Here is a 19,586-nt window from a genome sequence, read left to right on the forward strand (position 1 = left end):
ATGTATTTGACAGATTTTTTCGCCTGGCCTGTCTATGTACGTGTAAAATTTTCTTGAAAATGATGGTGGGTCGATTTCCCACTAGTATGCTATGTTTGTTGAGATAATGAGATACATAAGGATAGATGAGCGTAACCAAAAATTTACCTCATTGGACTCTCAAAACATTCAAGCCTTGAAATAGAGTGGCTTTATCTATCGTAACAACTCAAACTCAAACTCAAACAACACAACAAAACACACACACTGCCAGAATAGACCATTTATGAGTAGAACTCAATCAATTAATTAATTTATAATAAAAAATAGTTTAATAAAAGGTCAATTTACAAAAATATAAACATACATAAATAATAAATTAATGTTTACATAGTGAAAAAATAATATTATCAAGTTTATATTGAGAAGCGACATTTTATTGTATATATATATTACTATAATATTTTATTCCTTAAATTTAAATGTTCGTTAAGCTGTGATTTTAAATAAATATTCAGTAAAATTCGCAAATGGAAAAAATCATCTAGCAATCAAACACATTTAGTTAAATATTTTTTGTGATGATTAAATTCAAATTTCGAAAATGTAATGCAATCAAAGTTCGAAGTTGCGATCACCATTCAGTACGGTTTTAATCGTCGAGGAGAGAGCACGTTCGATTGTATTAAAATACTTACGAACACGCGACATTGGGAAAATTCAAGCCTCCAAATACTAGGAGTCCATGAGGTTCAAGGAGTAACTAGCCAATAAGTAGTTAAGCAGGTAAGGCGGGCGGCGTTACTAGGTCCTCCCTCAGATTTGTGTGTTTTTTAAGATTTTTATCGCGGATACTTTAAAAAGCTTTTCCGATATTTCGGTTGTTTGAATTTTCCCGATTAGGATCACATGATTGTAAGGAGGTAAAGAATGATTGGAATGGGATAGAGGAATGTTTGTTCCAAGCGGAAAATGCCTTTTTTACTTCATAAAGAAGATTTTCCCGCATTCGAATATTTTTCTCACCAGGCAAGCATCGGATTGTGAGAGGTTGAAAGGAATTCGTGAAGCTATTGAAGAAATGCCGCGTCGGCGTCGGAAGGTCTTCTTTCATGACGTTATACAATATAAGTTAAAGTTAAGATTCGTTTCATAATATTATTAATTAAGTTTATTATATTATAGACGTGACATTTAATTATGACAAAACCAATTGTAAATAAAATAGTAAATAATTAGTTTATCCGCAAACAATATAAATAAAATCTTTAATAATTAAAATAGTTATTTATTACATACGTATATTTAGGCTTTTTTAAATTTTAATATATAGCGTTAATAAATATTTTAAATAAGATAAATTTAAGTTTATAATGATTGTCATTTTTCTAGTAATTTTATTATAATATTTTATTGTAGGTAAATAAAATAATGATTCCTGTCTTCTTACAAATGGAAATTCCGGATACAGGTTTTATAAACCCGGATAAACCGGGTTAGATCCGCGTTAAACACGCTTAAATCCGTTATCATCTACCAGGGATACATAAAGCATTGAGGGTACTTAATCCAGATCACCCCTTATTGTGGCCACCAAATGCAACATGCTGTTTATGGGACTATGCATTTTAAGGCGGTAGACATAAAGTGTGTTTTAGCTTGAATTTATTTTTATTGTAACAAATGAATAATTCTAGCAACTAGCTTGAATAATGGTTAATTTTTAACATTTAATTTAACAAAAATTAAACATTTTAATAAATAAATTTAAGCAAAGAAAATTAAATTCTATTTATAGGGTTACAAAGTCGCATTTTGAAATTCAGTTACAAACACTACAAATCGATACCACGTAGAGCTTCGTAGCGATGGGCGTAGCCAAATGAAAATATGAAAACTATATCCATCTCTATTTTCCTGCCCCTCTTTTAATATAGCTATCTCTTTTTAATTTTCCTTCCTATTCTGCGCTGTACATGAGGCTACCAGGAGCAGCGTAAAGTTGTGAAAACTGTAAAAGTTGTAAGAAGCTTAAGAAACTTGACATATATCAATTTTAAATTATTAACGTATATTGAGATTTAAAAACAAGTAAATTAATTTGGAAACCACTCACCTCAAATATTTATTTCTTTATTATTAATATGTATATATATAACTTTCTCGAGAGCGACATGACGTGAAGAAAAAGTAACAAGTAACCTATTCCAAGCGAAAAAGGATAAAGATTTATACATACCTAAGTAAGTATCTTAATATATTACAGATTATTCAAATTCTCGACCAAAGAGATCGCATAAATTAAATGTTAAAATAGTTTTAATAGTTTTAGTCCTCTGGCGGTGAAACAGGCTAAACCTTATTTTCTTATAATTTTGTTTAAGGTTAATATCATCTGTCAATTAAATAGAACACACGTTATCACAAAGTAAGAGAACATTTTTATATAATATGTGTGTATAATATGTGTGACCGGTAATGTAAGCTACGTTACTATATAAGTACTGAATCGATTACGATACAAAAATGTGTCTGAATGTAATTGTAAATAATAATTATTAAAATATTTTAATATTCCGAACTAATGATCCAAGTCTGATTTTTTTTTCCACTGGTAGGAAGCTACATTATTCGAGTGCTATGGGGTAATGTACCCTACTGTTGTATCATTTACAAAAGCCAAATTCCAACCCGGAGGAAGCCTGAGCGGGTTGTAAATAAAAAAAAACTCAATTTCGACATAAATTTACATATATCAATATTGTTACCAAGGCCAGACCGTAAGTTTAGGGGGTCCTGGGCTAACACTACTTAAGGGCCCACATAAGATATCTGAACGTAGACTTGAATTAAAATAATTGAATGGGTTTGATTAATTGCAGGACACGCAGGGCTGTAAACCATCGTCACGGTAGCATGCGAAAGCGATCCCGTGGCGCCCACCGATGAGACGGAGACGGTACCGCTGGTTTTTTAGTGGGTATTCCGGTGTGCCGTTAACATCTTGGGCACCGGCGACTCCCACATACCCCCCAACTTCCACGTGGGGGAAAAGCGTAACGCGTCTTCCAGCGAAAAAAAAATAGCTGTAAACCATACGATCTGTTTAATTTAATAAAATTATGGATTCTTTCTCATTATCGTCTATTTTAGACTTTGACTTGACTTAGCTGGGACCCCCTTGAATCCACGGGACTTAGCCCAAAAAGCCAGATGGTAGAACTGGCCCTGATTGTTACATATTATAAATAAATGTCGCCTCGGAAATAATTGTAGCCAAACCTATTATATTTACTAATAGAGCATTTCGTATTCATTAACAAAAGTTGTTATTATAATTCAATAAACAGTATAATATCATGCTCTCTGAGCTGTGTGTAGCGGGCACTGTGTTTATTATATGGAAATAATGCATCGTCGAATTGTACCTCTCGAAAAGATCTAAAGAGTATTTCATTTTTTTACAAATCCAAAACGAATATCATATTATTTTTATTTGGTGGAGCCTAATAAAAAACATGGTAAATATCCGTTTTTGTACCCTTGTGGTTGTTGTAGACTATAAATATTCATATTCTAAGACAAATCAGCGGGACAATTCTACTAACATATAATGCAAACTTGTTATCAAAACTTTTCTAATTTTATTCCAACTTCGACTATTCCTCAAAAAAGTAAAACTCAGCTGAATCGTAACTGAGGTTTTTGAGGGTCAATACTAGTTATTTATAACGGTTATCATCCGATACCGATAATATTCAGATCCAACTTCGACTAAATCGCAACTGGATCGTTGTGTTAATATAATAAGAAAACGGTTGTTCGGTAACGGGTTTTGATTCGATTGCGATAAATTGGTTATTTTTAGTAGAATTTCCGCCCAGTTCAATACGTTTCACTCCTGTTGGCAATCGATTTTCTTTTTTTTTATATGGTTAAAGAGCTGTAGACGACATTACTAAGGCATTTTTATTCAAAAAAAGGTCCTAATATGTACAAATTAATATGTATTTTCGATAATTATTATATGGAGAATAAATGAATAAATCAATAATTATTTAAAAAATAACTAATGGTACGACATTCTAATAATATACCTACTATAGTATAAATATGATAAAGGTATTGTTTATTGTTGACTAACATACGAAGAATGTAATAATTTATTTTTAAGAAGAGTATTACGACTAGGTGTTTTGTTTATCACTTAACTCTTTGAACAACTGGACTGAAATTGAAGAATTTTTTGAGGGTGTTTTGAGTAGATTCAGTGTTGTTTTTAACCAACATTTCCTTATTCTTTATTTTTATTTTAACTATACAAGGTCTGGACGGGTAGCCAGTTCTGTATAATATCCCATATAAAATTTTACGACGCTTTTAAGTTATACTAATATTACTTTTTATTATCTTAGATTCACCGAAGGATTCGTGGACATACGTGAGAGGGAACGAAAAGTGAAACGTGGCAGCCGAGAGCAGGGCCGGCAGCTTATGAACAGGCATAATAACGAGGCTGGTCGGAGGGTATGTAAAATATAATATCTGTACATATAAAGTACATTACGTTTTATTTTTAATGCTTAACTGAGAAAAACTACTAAGCCATACGTTACTAAACCATATATACATAGACTTTATACTAGAAGAAGGTTTCAGATCCGCTTCGCAGATTTTACACGTTTTAAATTTAGATAGAATAATGATGAATCTATTTATGTATCTTCCTTTTTATAACATAGGTAAGGGGACACCTGATGGTAAGTGGTCACGACTGCCCTTGACGTGACCGTGGCGCCGTAAGAATTTTTAACCATTCCTTATATCGCCAATGCGCCATCAACCTTGGGAGCTGCTTATATTATTTACCCCGTACCCTGGTTCAGTCGCTACTAAAATATGTAATGAGTGGGTGCTACCTAACCATACGGTCTTGCACAAAGCCCTACCACGGAATATATAATGTCCATTGATTTTGGCTGAAGGGACCGGTTTTGGTCACTACGGCTTAACTCAATGAGATGTAGTTTCTATAACCTCGGGCAAGATGACTCTCTGAGGCACACGATACACGGCTTTACGAGAAGGTTATATTGCAAAATTCGTAACTCCGAGCTGAAGTAAAAATTCTTTGGCCGGGATTCGAATCAAGGTCCACGGGACCATTATAAGCAAGCCATTAGAAAAATGGCTCATAGTTGTGCGACGCCGAATCAATTTGATAGGACAGAAAGAGATTCTACGATGAATCTGCTGGCTAAAAATTTAAGTAAATATTTCTTACGAATTTTTATTCCTCACCTCATTTTCCTTCAAAGGAATAGAGATCTTTTTTCCATTTATTTTGATAATTCCCAAAAAAAAATAGCTTTTCTTTACCCGAATTTGCCTGATTCAATCAATAATTTCGAATAATTGATACCAGGCGGTCATAAAGAAGTCGCAGGTTACGTGCAAATGTCATGGCGTGTCTGGCTCCTGCAGTCTCATCACCTGCTGGCAGCAACTTGCTACTTTCAGAGAGATTGGTAAGTTTTATAGAGTACTTAATAATATTCGATTGAAACACTCAATATTTTTTTTTTGACTTGAACCACAGATTATTCTTATTAATCGTCATTTTTTTTTATAATAGTTTTATCATTATTTGTGATAACTTCTTCTTACATTTACATGTACCACAAGAAGTTCGTAGTGTGTCAAAAAAAAAATTTGAATGTAATATATTATCTTTTTAAATAAAATAATAATATATTCGCCTATTGATACAACTACATATAACCTTCTTGAAATATAAATATTCTATATCTCAGTTATAACTGCCGTTAGCCTGCCAATAGGTCTGGAATAAATCGTCTCCAATACATTTCACATACAAATCACTCCATTAAGAAGCCATTCACAGCAGAGACCAAGAGTAACATTCCGTAACCAAGTAAATGGTCTTCCATTGTATCCTTTATCTGATATTAGGAAGTTAATGAGAACAATTAATCCTCCTGTCGCTTCATGCTGTCTTGGTACATGGTAAATTAATTTCTTTATTGAACGGTTGAGATCCCATGGGGTATTTGGTAATGTACCCATTAGTTTTAAGTTTTTTAGCTTGACTTAGAAAAATATTATTGTAGTAGTGTTATTTTTTTGCGTATGAATTGCTTAAAAGTAAATTAAGCAGAGAACCTCGACGCTATAATTGTTTGACGTGAATTTTTACATAGAAATAGTTCGACTACATGCCATTTTTTTTCTATTAACCCGGAAAAATACACGAGAAAAACTAACAGTTTTTTTTCTATTGTACACCAAATATAATGATTGTAAAATATCCGTCGCAGCCATCTATAAAGATATGATATTAACTAAATTATATATTTTTTATTATTCATAGACAATTAATGAGATTAGTATTCATTAATAAGTCAGCAATATCATCTATATATCTATTGTACAATAAAAGACATAAACCTGAAAAAATGATGTAATCATTAGCAAGGTTAAAAAAAGATATTGTCGAATTTCGTTTATTTTTTTTTTCATTTTTTTCTTAGTTGCTCTTTAATCTTTCAATTTCAACGAAATTCATATTTTTGGCGAGATATGTACAAATATTATTTACAATCTAACAAATAAAAATATATAGGTACTTGTTGTACGTATTTTTGTATTGAGCTAATCTCGTGTTTTACAAAGCATATATTTTATAAATTGAGATACTGCACACGATAACGACACAGTAGCCCTCCGGCACCAAGGCTAAGCTAAAGATATGAACTAAATACAACATAAATTAACATATTTACGTTCCTTACTGTATCTTTTGAAAACATAATCTTAGTAGGTACACGTATTTTACGATACGAAGTCCTTGTAAATGGCAGTTTAATAGTGTTATTTAAAGCAGAGTTATTGGTTAAAAACTCGCATGTTAATACAAGCGATTTTTTTCAGAAAATCAGTTTTACCGTTGTAATTTTTCAACCGCAGCTTATTATAATTTATGACAGTAATAATAAGAGAAAAAGTTTTTTTTTTAACAATTATATGATTTTTTAAAGTCCAGTAGACGTCACGGCGAATCCTAGATAAGACTGAATAAAGTACATTCGTATGTATTCTTGATTTATGTTTGATAATTAATTAATATTTTTGAAATATATTATTTCTTTCAAGTAATATTTACTATTATTTTAAATGTCTCCAGAAAGTAAAACCATAAATAATTATTATTGTAGTAACTAAAACAATCGTAATATAACTTAAATTGAAACACATTAAAAAGTCATAAAAATATACGTATCTTACGGGTGGGCTCATAAATAACCTCGGACGCCATCGGCAAAGTAGTAGAAGTGGAAACAACGTTTTAGCCGTCACTTTATGTATAATCCCTATAAGCTAATATTTCTGAGACTATAATCAAGGGGTATTTATTGATATTTAAATGGCTTCATCACGGTTAAGTTTTACTCGGGAAACATGAAATTAATAGTTATAAATTATAAAATGGCTTTTACTTTAAGCGATTTATTATCTGTTCCACATATTCGCGCGCCAAACACTTAAAATGTCACGCAACTCAATCCGTACAGGTCACAGTTCTCATAACTTATTACAATATAAAAAACTAAAAAACGAAAAATTTGATAGTAGAATGAAAAACAGTTACCGAAAAGTTAAAATGTTAAAAAATATATTAAAACATTGACCTCCCCGTCTACACACACACATGCATACAGTATGATTAATCACTAATATTTAACAACGCGTTCATTTTGTCAATAAGCAATGACTGAATTTATCAACATATACCAGCATAAAATTATGTAATTGTTATAATACTATTAGCATATCCGATAATTCTCAATTCCAAAAATTTGATTACTATAATTATTTTTGTGTTAATGACAGGAGACTACTTAAGAGACAAATACGAAGGTGCAACCGAAGTAAAGGTGTCGAGACGTGGCAAGTTACGTCTAAGCAACCCAAACTATAGCCTACCTACTGCTCAAGATCTCGTATATTTGGAGGAATCACCTAATTATTGTCTACGAAACGAATCACTGGTAAATATTTATTTTCTTTATTTGTACTTTATTTAATTATTTAAATTTACAGTTATCATAAAACTATAAATTATATAAATATGGATTACGCTGTATTGTTTTCCAAATGTTTTGACATCACCAGGGTTCCCTTGGAACAACGGGCAGAGAATGCAACAGGACGTCAGCGGGTATAGACGGATGCGGGCTCATGTGTTGCGGAAGAGGATACAACACTAAGAAAATCGTTGTTAAAGAACGCTGTCAATGTAAATTTCATTGGTGCTGCAGGGTTGATTGCAACACTTGCGTTAAAACTGTTGAAGTGTATACTTGTAAATAAATTTAGTTGTAAAATATTTATTGCATTAATTACGTGTCTTTTAAAGTTTATAAACTTATTTCCAGAATAATTATAAACGCTAAATCAATGGGTGACTCATAATATCTTCTAAGGCAAAGACGTAATTGACATTTACCATAAATAAATAGAAGAATCATAATAATTTATTCAAAGATAAAATTAGAAATTTTGATTACGGTAAAAAAAATTGTGTACATCTGTTTCGTTGAATCAAAAGTAATTCCTATATCAACATATTGCTATAAGCAACCAAGTATTTATCTAATATCTGTGGTGTACAGGAGATTAGTTTGCTTTAGTTTTGTATAAGAAAATACTGTTTTTGCAATTTACTTATTTTATGAATTAACGTATGCGCTGAGACAAGCAATATTATTAAAATTCATACTAATAAAAGAGTATTTATAAATGGTATAAAGTACGGTATTTTAATATGTCAGCAACAAAATTTAAACTGAATTCTATACCTATCTGTTTTTACAAATCTCTGATTTCACATAGATGTTAGATGCTAATACTGCATAGATCAGCCGCCATTTTTAAATACTTTTTTATTGGCCCGCCTAATATGTAATAACTCAACGAGGTTGGAAACTTTTTTTTCGATATAATACAAATTATGTCACTAGTTTTTTTTTTCTATATTATGTCATGACCGTAGCTACTAAATCCTTGCTTATTTCATAGTATCTATATAATATATTATAATTATATAATATTACGATATTTTGTTATTAGTTATAATAGTATTGTATGTACGAAAACATTTAAAGATAAATGTTAACATAATGTAGACATAATATTCACTAATTTAGAAATATCTTTATCCTTAATTTTGTAGATATCATGTTAAACAATAATTTACTTCTAATTAATAAAATATTCTTACGATCTCCTAATGTTAATTTATTATTATATATTATAACTTTCAAGTAGGTACATAACATTAGGTAGCTTTTTAGAAAACATGTATAAAATATAAAACATACGGTTGTTGATGAACATAAAGATTATAAAAAAAAAAAAAACATTTCCAAGGCCTCCTTTTACAAAAATGCTACACGGTGCAAAGAGTATTATAATAATTAATAACCATTATGAGTTAACACCGCGCGCAAGTTAATCGTCAAACAGTAACGATGACAATAGGGAACATCGATAGATTACCTATTATTACAAAACCATAAACATCAGCCAGGTTGGTGGAAATAAATGTGTCAAAATTTCCTACGATACATTAAAATATATGTTTCTGATCACGAAATAAACACAAATATTTAAGCTGGTTTCCTGTAACACGATGAGGTAACCCAGATTTGATCCATAATTTATACCAATTTTCATTATTAAATGCATAAATAAAAAAAAAACAAATCGAAAAAGTATTCGCTCTTTTAGTAATTCGAAGAATATTTGACGTATTGTCATGGCAAACTACGAAGTTTTAAAAAACAAAAAGTTTATAATCTGAGCGCCTACTAACTGATACCTATACTTACACGTGATAGAAGTCAAACTTCTATTTACGTCAGAAGTGTTTTATTTTGTAACGTTACAGAGTCATGAGTAAGGTAAGAATCATTACGCAAATTGAAATTTAAGTCTCATCTCGTTCAAACTACAAAAAGATAAGTACTTACATGTAAAAAATATTTTACATTAGTAATTGATTACTTGTAAAGGTACCTACTAAAGGATTACTTTCTAAAAAGACACTTAAGCATAATAATGTCATAAAATTAATGAGGCTATAAAATTCTCAGATTAAAACATAAGGCTGATAGAGTAGGCGAACGTTATAGTGAAGCAACATAAGCGAATACAAAATCAAGTTCCTGGTAGCGCGAAATGAGGCGTATTTATGTATTTATATTAAAACGTCAAAAGTGCTGTCACTTTAATAATTAATTTTTGACATTGACAACATATTGTTAATTACTACACACACTACTATGAATTTGCATCGCGTTTGGTTTTGTATTCGCCTTTGTTGCTACACTATAATGTTCAGCGAGCACAATCTGCCTTTCGCTTTTAAATTTGAGATAAATTTATGTTTACTTTATGCTTATTAAATAGAAGTTTTATTGTAACTAGAAGCTACTTTTAATTCCATTAAGTATTACTGACTGATAAAAACTATGTTATTTTAATGATCAATTAAATTATATTCATAAACACTCATTAGTGGTAAAAAAAATGTATTAAAAATAATGCTCAACGGCTCAACTTATGCAACTGGTAATAAAATACAAATTCATAATTAAGCAAATTGTTTGATTTAATATTATTCTTTGAAATTTATTAATAGTCAAGGCATCATTTTTTTTAATTATGCAATATGATAATGAATCTGCATAAAAAAAATAACTTTTTTATTAATTCCCATATGATTATGTTGTTATTTTGTTAATAATATACCCAAAGGTACACTACGATTTTTACAGTTGAGTTACTTTACACATATACTTTATTCCAACCATAAGAGGAGAAAAGTCGAATAAACAACATTTTACAGCAATTGACGCGAGTTATTAGCAAATCGCATGAAATACATAAATCTAAGGTTTATTTATCTTATTTCTACTTCGATTGGAATGGGCAATAACAAAAAAGAACAGAATTTATTAAAGATTGTATTGTACACTGTTGATGTTTTAATATGACATAATTATTAGGTATATTCTTGTTATAGTCGAATATGGCGCAACAATAAAATAAACCCTTAAATCAACATAAAGTTATTGGTATGTAGGTATAACGCCCGCGTAATTTAAACTTAGTGTAAACCTGTACTTCCCTGTGAAATCTGTTGCCACAACCAACAAGGATGCAAGTGACCAACGTTCTCAATGAAAAACCTAATGTATTTTCATATTTAAGTAAAAACAACTTTAGAATGTTTTACCATTTTGATTTAGCCTGCTACGGCTAGTGTCAACGTTATCACATTAAATGAAACAACAATGAATACTTGTTTAAATGAGGCTGATCATATTATCGTATAAACAATAGAAATAATTAAAAAGTTAAATTTTCGAACAAAATAATTCACTCGGAAATTAAACAAAGTAAAACATATGCAAAATTAATTCAATAACCTGAAAAACGGCAAAGCCAGGCGGCTGATCGGACCCGCTCGCCCACTCCCCGCACTGTCCCCTTTGACTTCAGCCATTACTTTAGAATGAATATTTCCCGACCTATTTTGATCGTAAGTTATTGATCCGTTAGTATTTATATAACAATAACTCCGATAATGTTATTATAAAATAATGTTGTAAATTAATGAAATGGAAAAAAACCTGTGGCTTAGTTAATGAAGGTATTTGATTGTTTTTTGTGTTTGGTCTTAAAACGCCATATATTTTTAGGAGTATCATTGAATATGTTGTCGTCACAGCCACATTGTACACATTTTTTTTAAACAAAAAACTACCTGACAGCCACACTATCCATTTGTCCGTTAAGCAACCCATTTACAACACATATATACATATATATACATATATGACGTGATAGGCTTGTTTTTATATGGAGAATTGTTGCTTCGCATTCGGAGTCGCAGACACAAGGCTGGAAAGCTGTCTATGATTTTGAAGCGGTGGAGGTTAGCCCCGAAACACCCGAATATTATATTATGTTTAAACGACTTTTAACAAAAAATGCAAACAAAATTATTGACACGGCAAGACTGATTGAAAATGTTATTTATACCGTTAACGTTATGTTATTTTCGCAGCAGGGTTTATAAAATTACATAATTTAACTTTACGCAGGTTGTACCGACAGTGTGCGCAAGCCTTTATTTTGAGAGTCATTTTCTGTGTCACATAGCTGAATACTTTTTTATTTTTTAAATAAAATCCTTAACTTTTTTTGGTATATTAGGGATAAAAATAGTAATTCGTAATAAATGATATTAATCTAAAGTATGGCAATTCCATAAATTAAAGATTTCGCCATCTTATTTAGAAATTATCTATTGCTGATAGTATTTGATTTTTCGAATTGTAAAATTATTGAAAAGTTGTGTTATTAATATACTTTGCTTGATTACTTCTTTTCTTAAAAGCAGTCAACAACAATGGGTAGAAATTCTAAATCACGAGAACGTTCTGTAAGTTTTTTGCCATCGTTTTTCTGTTTGTTATTGTATTTGCCTGAAATGTTCAATAACAGTTTATTATTGATTTGATCGTTATAAATTAAACTGTTAAACTTTAAATTAATTTGAAGTTATATTTCGACATATTTAATTTATTTTATAAATATATCATTTCGTTCTTTAGGTTACTTAGCTACGTCATTATTATTGTTCTAACTTCTATTTCGCTATTGTTCAATTGTAAACATATCCAAATGGTTTTGTCCAGTAATAAAAACGAATCGCAAGTCTATTAATTATTATAAATATTTATTATCACAAACACCTTTATATTACAGAAAGGCTTGGGTTCACATTCAATAATAAGCATTCAGAAAAGGGAAAATTTCAAAAAGAAAACCAGGAAATCAAGCAGGAAAATTAAGAAACTGTTCGATGTACTTCGTAACGAATCATCTACTTCCGTTAGTTCGTCAAACTGTACTGTAATAGAAGTTGATACTAATAGTCCTGAAGTATTGAGTGCAAACACTGATATTCATAACAAACCAACAAGTAACAAAGGCAATCCTATCATTATAGGTGATGATGATCTTATTATTAATAATGAACCGTGCCCCTTACAATGTTCTACACCTCTATCACATAGTAAACATATAATAAAAAACAATAATAAAACCAGCAAATCTTTATTAAATAATAATTCATTACAAAGTTTCAAAGAAGATGTAGAAAATTTAACCAAAGAAATTAATAGAGATTCCTATTTAACAATAGACCTCACTACTGATAGTCTACAGAATACGAGCGGCCAGTCACACTGCAATACAGTCATAGATTTAGTTAATGTTTCTGATATACAAGATTGTACAGTTGTTAACGATAGCCTTTCAATGAGCGGTGACTCAGATGTAACAGTGCTAAATACAAAGAGAAAGAGAACAAGACTTAATAATAAACAAATGCAAAAATTTGCAAATGGAATTGCAAATTTAGATTCCTCGGAAAGAGGGAAACTTCTAGAATATATTGCAAAGAAAATTTTTAATGAATCCAAAGGACCCGACAGTTCAACAAACAGCCTGCATAGTGTAAAGGTAAGTAAAAAATTATTATAAAAAAAAATGCATTTAAAACCCTAATAAATATTTACATCAATTTTTTATCAGAATGGTGTAAATTGTGCGACAGAAACAGCGGAAGATACATATATCAAAGAAGTGATCCTCGGCCAGGCCAGTTCTAGAAATAGCATAGGCAGTAATATATATAATCCAGAGAGAGATATTAAGAATAAAACAGGCTTAAGAATGATTGTTATTGATGGGAGTAATGTTGCAATGCAGTAAGTATTTATCATCACAACTTACAAATAATATTATCTAGATGTAACGCTAAATTAAAGATAGGATAATCTAAATTAAAAGCTGTAAATGGAACTAAATGCAGGAACATCCCTGCACAAAACAGAAACTTAAATGCTTATAATAATAAATTATAAATGAATATAAGTGCTATTATATATAGTTGTCATAACTGCATCAAAATCTCTACAGTGGTAAGGTTACTTTTTACATGTTAAAGCTGATAAGCAAATGAGCCAACTTATAGTAACTGTTATAACATTTCTATTAAAATTGAAGGATATATAAGCCACACAAAGTTTTAACATGGGATTGTGTGTAATTAATTTTAAACACGAATTTAATTTAATTCATGAAATTTAACTAGTAGCCGTTAAGATACTTTTGTAACCATGGGATGGTTTGAGTTCATCTCAGCTTGCTTATTGTTACGTAGTATGAAATAAAGTCGCTTTCTGTCCCTATGTGTGATTAGATCTTTAAAATTACACAACAGATTTTGAGGTGTTTTTTTTTAATAGATAGATGTATTCAAAGGGACAATTTATATGTATAATACATGCACAATATAGTAGAAACACTGATAATTTTAATGGTTTCCAAAATGATGCCGTAAATAAGCACATTTTTTGAGCTTACTTAATGTACTACAGTATTGTACACCTTAAAAAGATCTTCAAAAAAGTCTGGGATGGTATATGTCTATCCCTTAGGAATAACCCACAATAACTATTTTTTATCCTTTACTTTTTACGAGAAATAATGGCTTTCCGAAACAATTTTAAGCAATACAGCATTAATCCTTATCCAATAAAGTAGCTCAAGCCATATACATTGAGCATTTAAAATAGATCAATATGTCCCTTTACAGCATGTAATTTAAATTAATATTTTTGAAGATATTACAGATTTTAAAAACAGCGATTTGTATTGTCTAATGACTGAAAAACTGTGAATATTGTAAGACTTCCTGTAGTATATTTAGTGGCAGTATTTCAGCCGTGCGAAGCCAGGGCTGGTCGCTAGTCTAAACAATAATAATAAGATTGAAATATTGACATTTTTTTAATATTTCTAGGCATTCAAAGGGAAGAATCTTCTCTGTCAAAGGTCTAAAAATATGTATAGACTACTTCCTTCGACGTGGTCATGTGGTTAAAGCATTTGTGCCCCACTTTAGGTAAAATAAATAATTTCTTAATATAATAATAAGTATTATTAAAGAAAAGTTATTGGTTATTCTTATTTTCTGTGTTTATTTATAACTGGAAGGTGTACCAGTCTATGGGTGGACTGGTGGGTAGTCATTGATAATCATCTCTGCCATTAGACATTGACACATGTACCTATTAAACCTGAATATTTGCATTTACTTATTTCTTAGTAACAAAGTATTTTAAAGTAAAAAAAATCAAAGTATGTTTGATGCTATAATTTTAATCATTAGTTGACAAGCTGATTAAAGTCATTAACCATTTTATGTTTTTATATGTAGTTGGATTAGCTAACGGGCCACCTAACCACCACCACCACCACCCATAAAATTTGACACTAAGAAATATTAATCATCCATCTTACATTGTCAATGTACTCCTTTGGGAACTATGCTATGTGCTTTATACCTGTAGTTACACTAGCTCTAACTGGAACACAGCAATACTAAGAATGGATGTTAGGCAGTAGAATAAGTGATGAGTGGATGGTACCTACCCAGCTAGGCAGCCACAAAGCCTTACCACCAGTTAAACATATCTTTTGACTTGATGATATTAAAATTTATAGTAAAACATATTTCTCAGGTGTAAATATGGCAAGAGTACAGACGGCAAACTACTTGATCAACTGGAAAGACAAGGTTTAGTAGTGTACACACCGTCGAGGGAAATACAGGGAAAGATGATCACCTCATATGATGACAGGTAATTTTATTTATATATTTACAAAGGCACAAACTGGAAAAAAAATCCTGTCTGAATTAAAACAATAAAAAAAGTTTAAATAGTATTATACAAAACCATACACAATAAAAGAAAAAAAAATCCTGGAGAATTACGTTTTTTTTTTTCACTACTGTACACCGCGTAAAAGGAATTAATGCCAAACGAGATGTGCCCTGGGAGCCACCTAGAGCAAAGTTGCTTTTGCTCTATATTATGTATTAAATAAAAAACATAATAAAATAAATTAACATTTGAGACTAATGAAAAAACAATGATAAATTCGTTATAAAAATCCTTTGTGATATAAAACTAAAGGGACAAAGAGAGTGAGGGAGAGGTTGCTCGGTAGCAGTGTTTTCCCGTACGTGACATTTTCAGTTCACTCTCATGTATTCCGCGAAAAGGAATGTAATAATCAAATGAATATAATATCAAATATCTCTAAAGCCCATATTTATAATCCTTTGCCCATTTATCTGCCGCATTGGTCTAAAATAATTGCTCATGGCTAACTCGATATACTTCACGTTCCATGATCCTCGTTTCCAGTCCAAGGTTGGAAGTTAGCAGTATTACATTCTCGGGGTTTGGATCATGTGCAAATAGATATTTCGCATCAATTTACTATGTTTATTCCAGGTACATTGTACAGTGTGCAGCAGAATTCGACGGAGTCATTGTATCCGGTGATAACTACAGGGACCTATTGACAGAGAATCCAAGATGGCGGCACGTTATTGAAAACAGATTATTACAATTCACATGGGTCGGTGATATGATAATGTTCCCGAGAGACCCATTAGGAAGAAATGGACCTACGTTGGAACAATTCCTAAAACACCAGTCTCCTTCAGTTCTATAAAGCCGAAAACTTTAAAATTGATGCATTAATTATTATAATATATGTACCTATCAACAAAAATAGTATATATTTTTGACATTGTTGTAAAATATGCGTATACAAATATGTAAATACATATAATATAAAATTTGTATTAATATAATGTATAACATGCATGTCTTTCTTATCAATATATTCAGAGTTAAAAAAAAATATTTATGAGAAAACTTGAATTTCTAAACAAAAATACTTTGATTAAAGTTGACATTGTTTTTTTTTTTAAATCGGAAACTTTAAAAGTGAAACAGTTTATATTTACTATTTTTTATGGTTAATAAATAAAGTTATTTTTTAACTTTTTTTATTGAATTTGGATGAATCTCTTATAATGTTTTGAAATTGTTAAATTTTTTAGATGACATCGGGACTCAAGATGTTTTGGTTACCATTTTTCTTTCCTTTGTAGATTAATATAGTATGCTTTATTATATAAAGCATTATTGATTTTAATGTTTTGTTTTTTCTTCCAATTTTTAACTTCAAATATTATTTTATTTTAATTATAACATTTTAAATTATTCCTCGGAAATATTATTTCATTTCTTATAGTGTAGTTCAGCTGTGATATTTTTAAAAATAAATTTTATTACTAAGAATATTTTTAACTGAACTATAACACGGATGTAAATTATGATTTTGTTGATTTATTTGTAAATAAAAAGATGATTATTTATATATTCTTTTATTTTACAATAGTACCTATGCACAAACAAAACAATATTAATACGAACGGCACTTTATTATTGACAATAATTTTGTATAATATCACTTAATAATATCAATGGACATAACATTTAAACAAAGCCAACGATGCAAATGGACAATTTGGCGTTATAAAAAGCGGTGTAAAAAATACAATTACATATAAAAATAATAGTACCTACCTATCTTAATCTCACTTCCTTTTAGCAAGCTCTCGAGGACTTAGCCTACTTACAGTCTTTCAAACGCTTATAAATACTTGTGCGTAAAACAAAAATGCAACTTACATATAAAATCCGATACAAACAAAATAAATGCACTCTCATTGACAACAACATTATTCACAGAAATATTACTTAAATTCCGATCTAAGGATGTAATGAACATCTATTCAACGTTTCTATTTAGAAAAACCCTATAAAAATTACTAGGAAAGTTTATTTAAATTGATTCGGCAGAACTCAACTACGTGATATATTTGAACTATAACATGTACTAGTATTGAAAATACATCACTAGAGTTTACTACATAGATAGTATGGTTTTTAGGTGGAAGTTTAGATAAATTATGTAATAGTTGGCGTTATAAATATCATGTTGAAACAGTAAGGATGTTTAAGTTTCCATTACAAATTTAAAAACATAATGTTATTTAAAAGTTATATTCAAAATGATGTAGGAAGTTCGTGTAGTTTTGGCACTACGCTGTTAAAAGGAATTAATTATGTTTGGCATTTATTATTTTGATCCATCCAAAATAATAAATATATGTTATCGATAAAGAAATTATATGTTACGAAATTGGAAAGTTTCGTACGCTTCAGAATTTCAAGTATTATGTATATTATTAAATATAATATTTAAAATTACTTCGTATCAATCATATATACTTAACATGCGATACATAATATCAATACAGATTAAAAATTGCAATTAAAATGTTATACATTTATAAAATAAATAATACAAGAAAGGGATTATCAAAAGACCGATTTATCTTACAAAATGGTTTGTATCACCTTCCTTGCTATTAAAAATATACCAAATAGTACAAAATATAATACTCTATAGAATAAGAATGATTACTTTTGGAATTAAACTAAAATAAATATCCGCTTCCAAACATGACAGGCGAATGGTTAGTTGGCGAATATATTTCTTGAGTAACCGTATTAATGCCAAAGGTTTACATCATTCGTTGAATTACTGACATAAAAAAAAAACTTGTTAAAGCAATTACTGTATTAATGTTTCTTATATCATTATTATATTTTAAGTTATATTTTGTACAATTTCGATAAATATATACAACAAATGAAAAATAAAATATAAACATGCCTTAACGTAATAAAACTTAGCTACAGTTCATTCCACGAGTCGAACTGCTAGGGAACAAAATACATGCACCTCATTGGTCGGCGTGTAAGACAATTGTTTAAGAAATAATTTGACCAATACAGGACGTGCGTACTAACCATTGAGCGCACAAGAACATATCCCTTTAGGAACTCGTTCCGTGGAATGGACTACAGAAATTGTGAAGATAACAATACAGCTATTGACATCAATTACATAACATTCGACACAAAATGTATAAAATTCAATAATTAAGTTACCGAGAAACATGTGTGCTAAAATAATAAAAAACAACGTGCGTATATTTTCAAATAATTAAACAACATTTAAATGATATATTAACAACAAAAACAATACTTATTGCACACGGATCTTGTATAAGCGTCGATCAGATTATAAAAATCTTAACAATACGGATGATTGATTAGCATTACGATACATAGCACTTTTCTTTGGTATAGATAGATAAAAGATGAATAATAAAATCAATTAAATATTAATTTCTGTTTCAATTAAGCTTCTGGACGGACGCATGATGCGTTAATACTTTTAATATTGAAGATGTGAGTTTATATAATCTTTTTTATTATTATTCAAATACAATTACAGTTATATAATTATATTATTTATATATCCAAAAGAGAGAGGAGAATAAAGATAAGCAAACATTAAATTTACACGTTCCATACGAATTGTTAATAACTCCTCCACTACAAACATTTTTCGATAAGTTTATTATATCCATTTTAAGATTATTAAAATTCCGATAAACACTTCATCGACGTTCAAAACGCCATTTTTTCACGAATCCATAATAGGTCGAC

The 19,586-nt window shown here is 30.0% G+C and overlaps 2 protein-coding genes and 1 long non-coding RNA gene across 3 annotated transcripts in view; 2 read left to right on the forward strand and 1 right to left on the reverse strand.

Annotated features, from left to right (window-relative positions):
* Positions 1 to 8,388, forward strand: part of LOC125072654 (protein Wnt-5b-like) — a 52,828-nt gene extending 44,440 nt beyond the window's left edge. Inside the window, exons 5-8 of the mRNA XM_047683303.1 lie at positions 4,395 to 4,506; positions 5,405 to 5,507; positions 7,891 to 8,048; positions 8,173 to 8,388. Coding sequence (XP_047539259.1) covers positions 4,395 to 4,506; positions 5,405 to 5,507; positions 7,891 to 8,048; positions 8,173 to 8,370 — 571 coding nt within the window. The 3' untranslated portion in view covers positions 8,371 to 8,388. The remainder of the gene's footprint in view (positions 1 to 4,394; positions 4,507 to 5,404; positions 5,508 to 7,890; positions 8,049 to 8,172) is intronic.
* Positions 8,389 to 9,274: 886 nt separating this feature from the next.
* Positions 9,275 to 19,524, reverse strand: LOC125072799. Its single transcript, XR_007119972.1, has 3 exons — positions 17,436 to 19,524; positions 11,828 to 11,830; positions 9,275 to 9,286 (listed from the first exon to the last, which is right to left on the reverse strand). It is a non-coding gene; the product is annotated as an uncharacterized LOC125072799 (long non-coding RNA).
* On the forward strand, positions 12,368 to 16,852 carry LOC125072798. The gene is made up of 6 exons (XM_047683494.1): positions 12,368 to 12,511; positions 12,838 to 13,596; positions 13,669 to 13,844; positions 14,942 to 15,043; positions 15,663 to 15,782; positions 16,443 to 16,852. Exons 1-6 carry the CDS (start codon positions 12,479 to 12,481, stop codon positions 16,663 to 16,665), a joined length of 1,413 nt encoding a protein of 470 aa, XP_047539450.1. The 5' UTR covers positions 12,368 to 12,478; the 3' UTR covers positions 16,666 to 16,852.
* Positions 19,525 to 19,586: the final 62 nt, after the last annotated feature.

This window comes from Vanessa atalanta, chromosome 22 (assembly GCF_905147765.1).
Source record: "Vanessa atalanta chromosome 22, ilVanAtal1.2, whole genome shotgun sequence".
Classification (NCBI taxonomy): Eukaryota; Metazoa; Arthropoda; class Insecta; order Lepidoptera; family Nymphalidae; genus Vanessa; species Vanessa atalanta.

Coding starts and splice junctions, on each gene's coding strand:
- LOC125072798 (XM_047683494.1), top strand. CDS start 12,479: ATGGGTAGAAATTCTAAATCACGAGAACGTTCT. Junction 13,845..14,941: donor GGGAGTAATGTTGCAATGCA/GTAAGTATTTAT, acceptor TAATATTTCTAG/GCATTCAAAGGGAAGAATCT. Junction 15,044..15,662: donor GCATTTGTGCCCCACTTTAG/GTAAAATAAATA, acceptor CATATTTCTCAG/GTGTAAATATGGCAAGAGTA.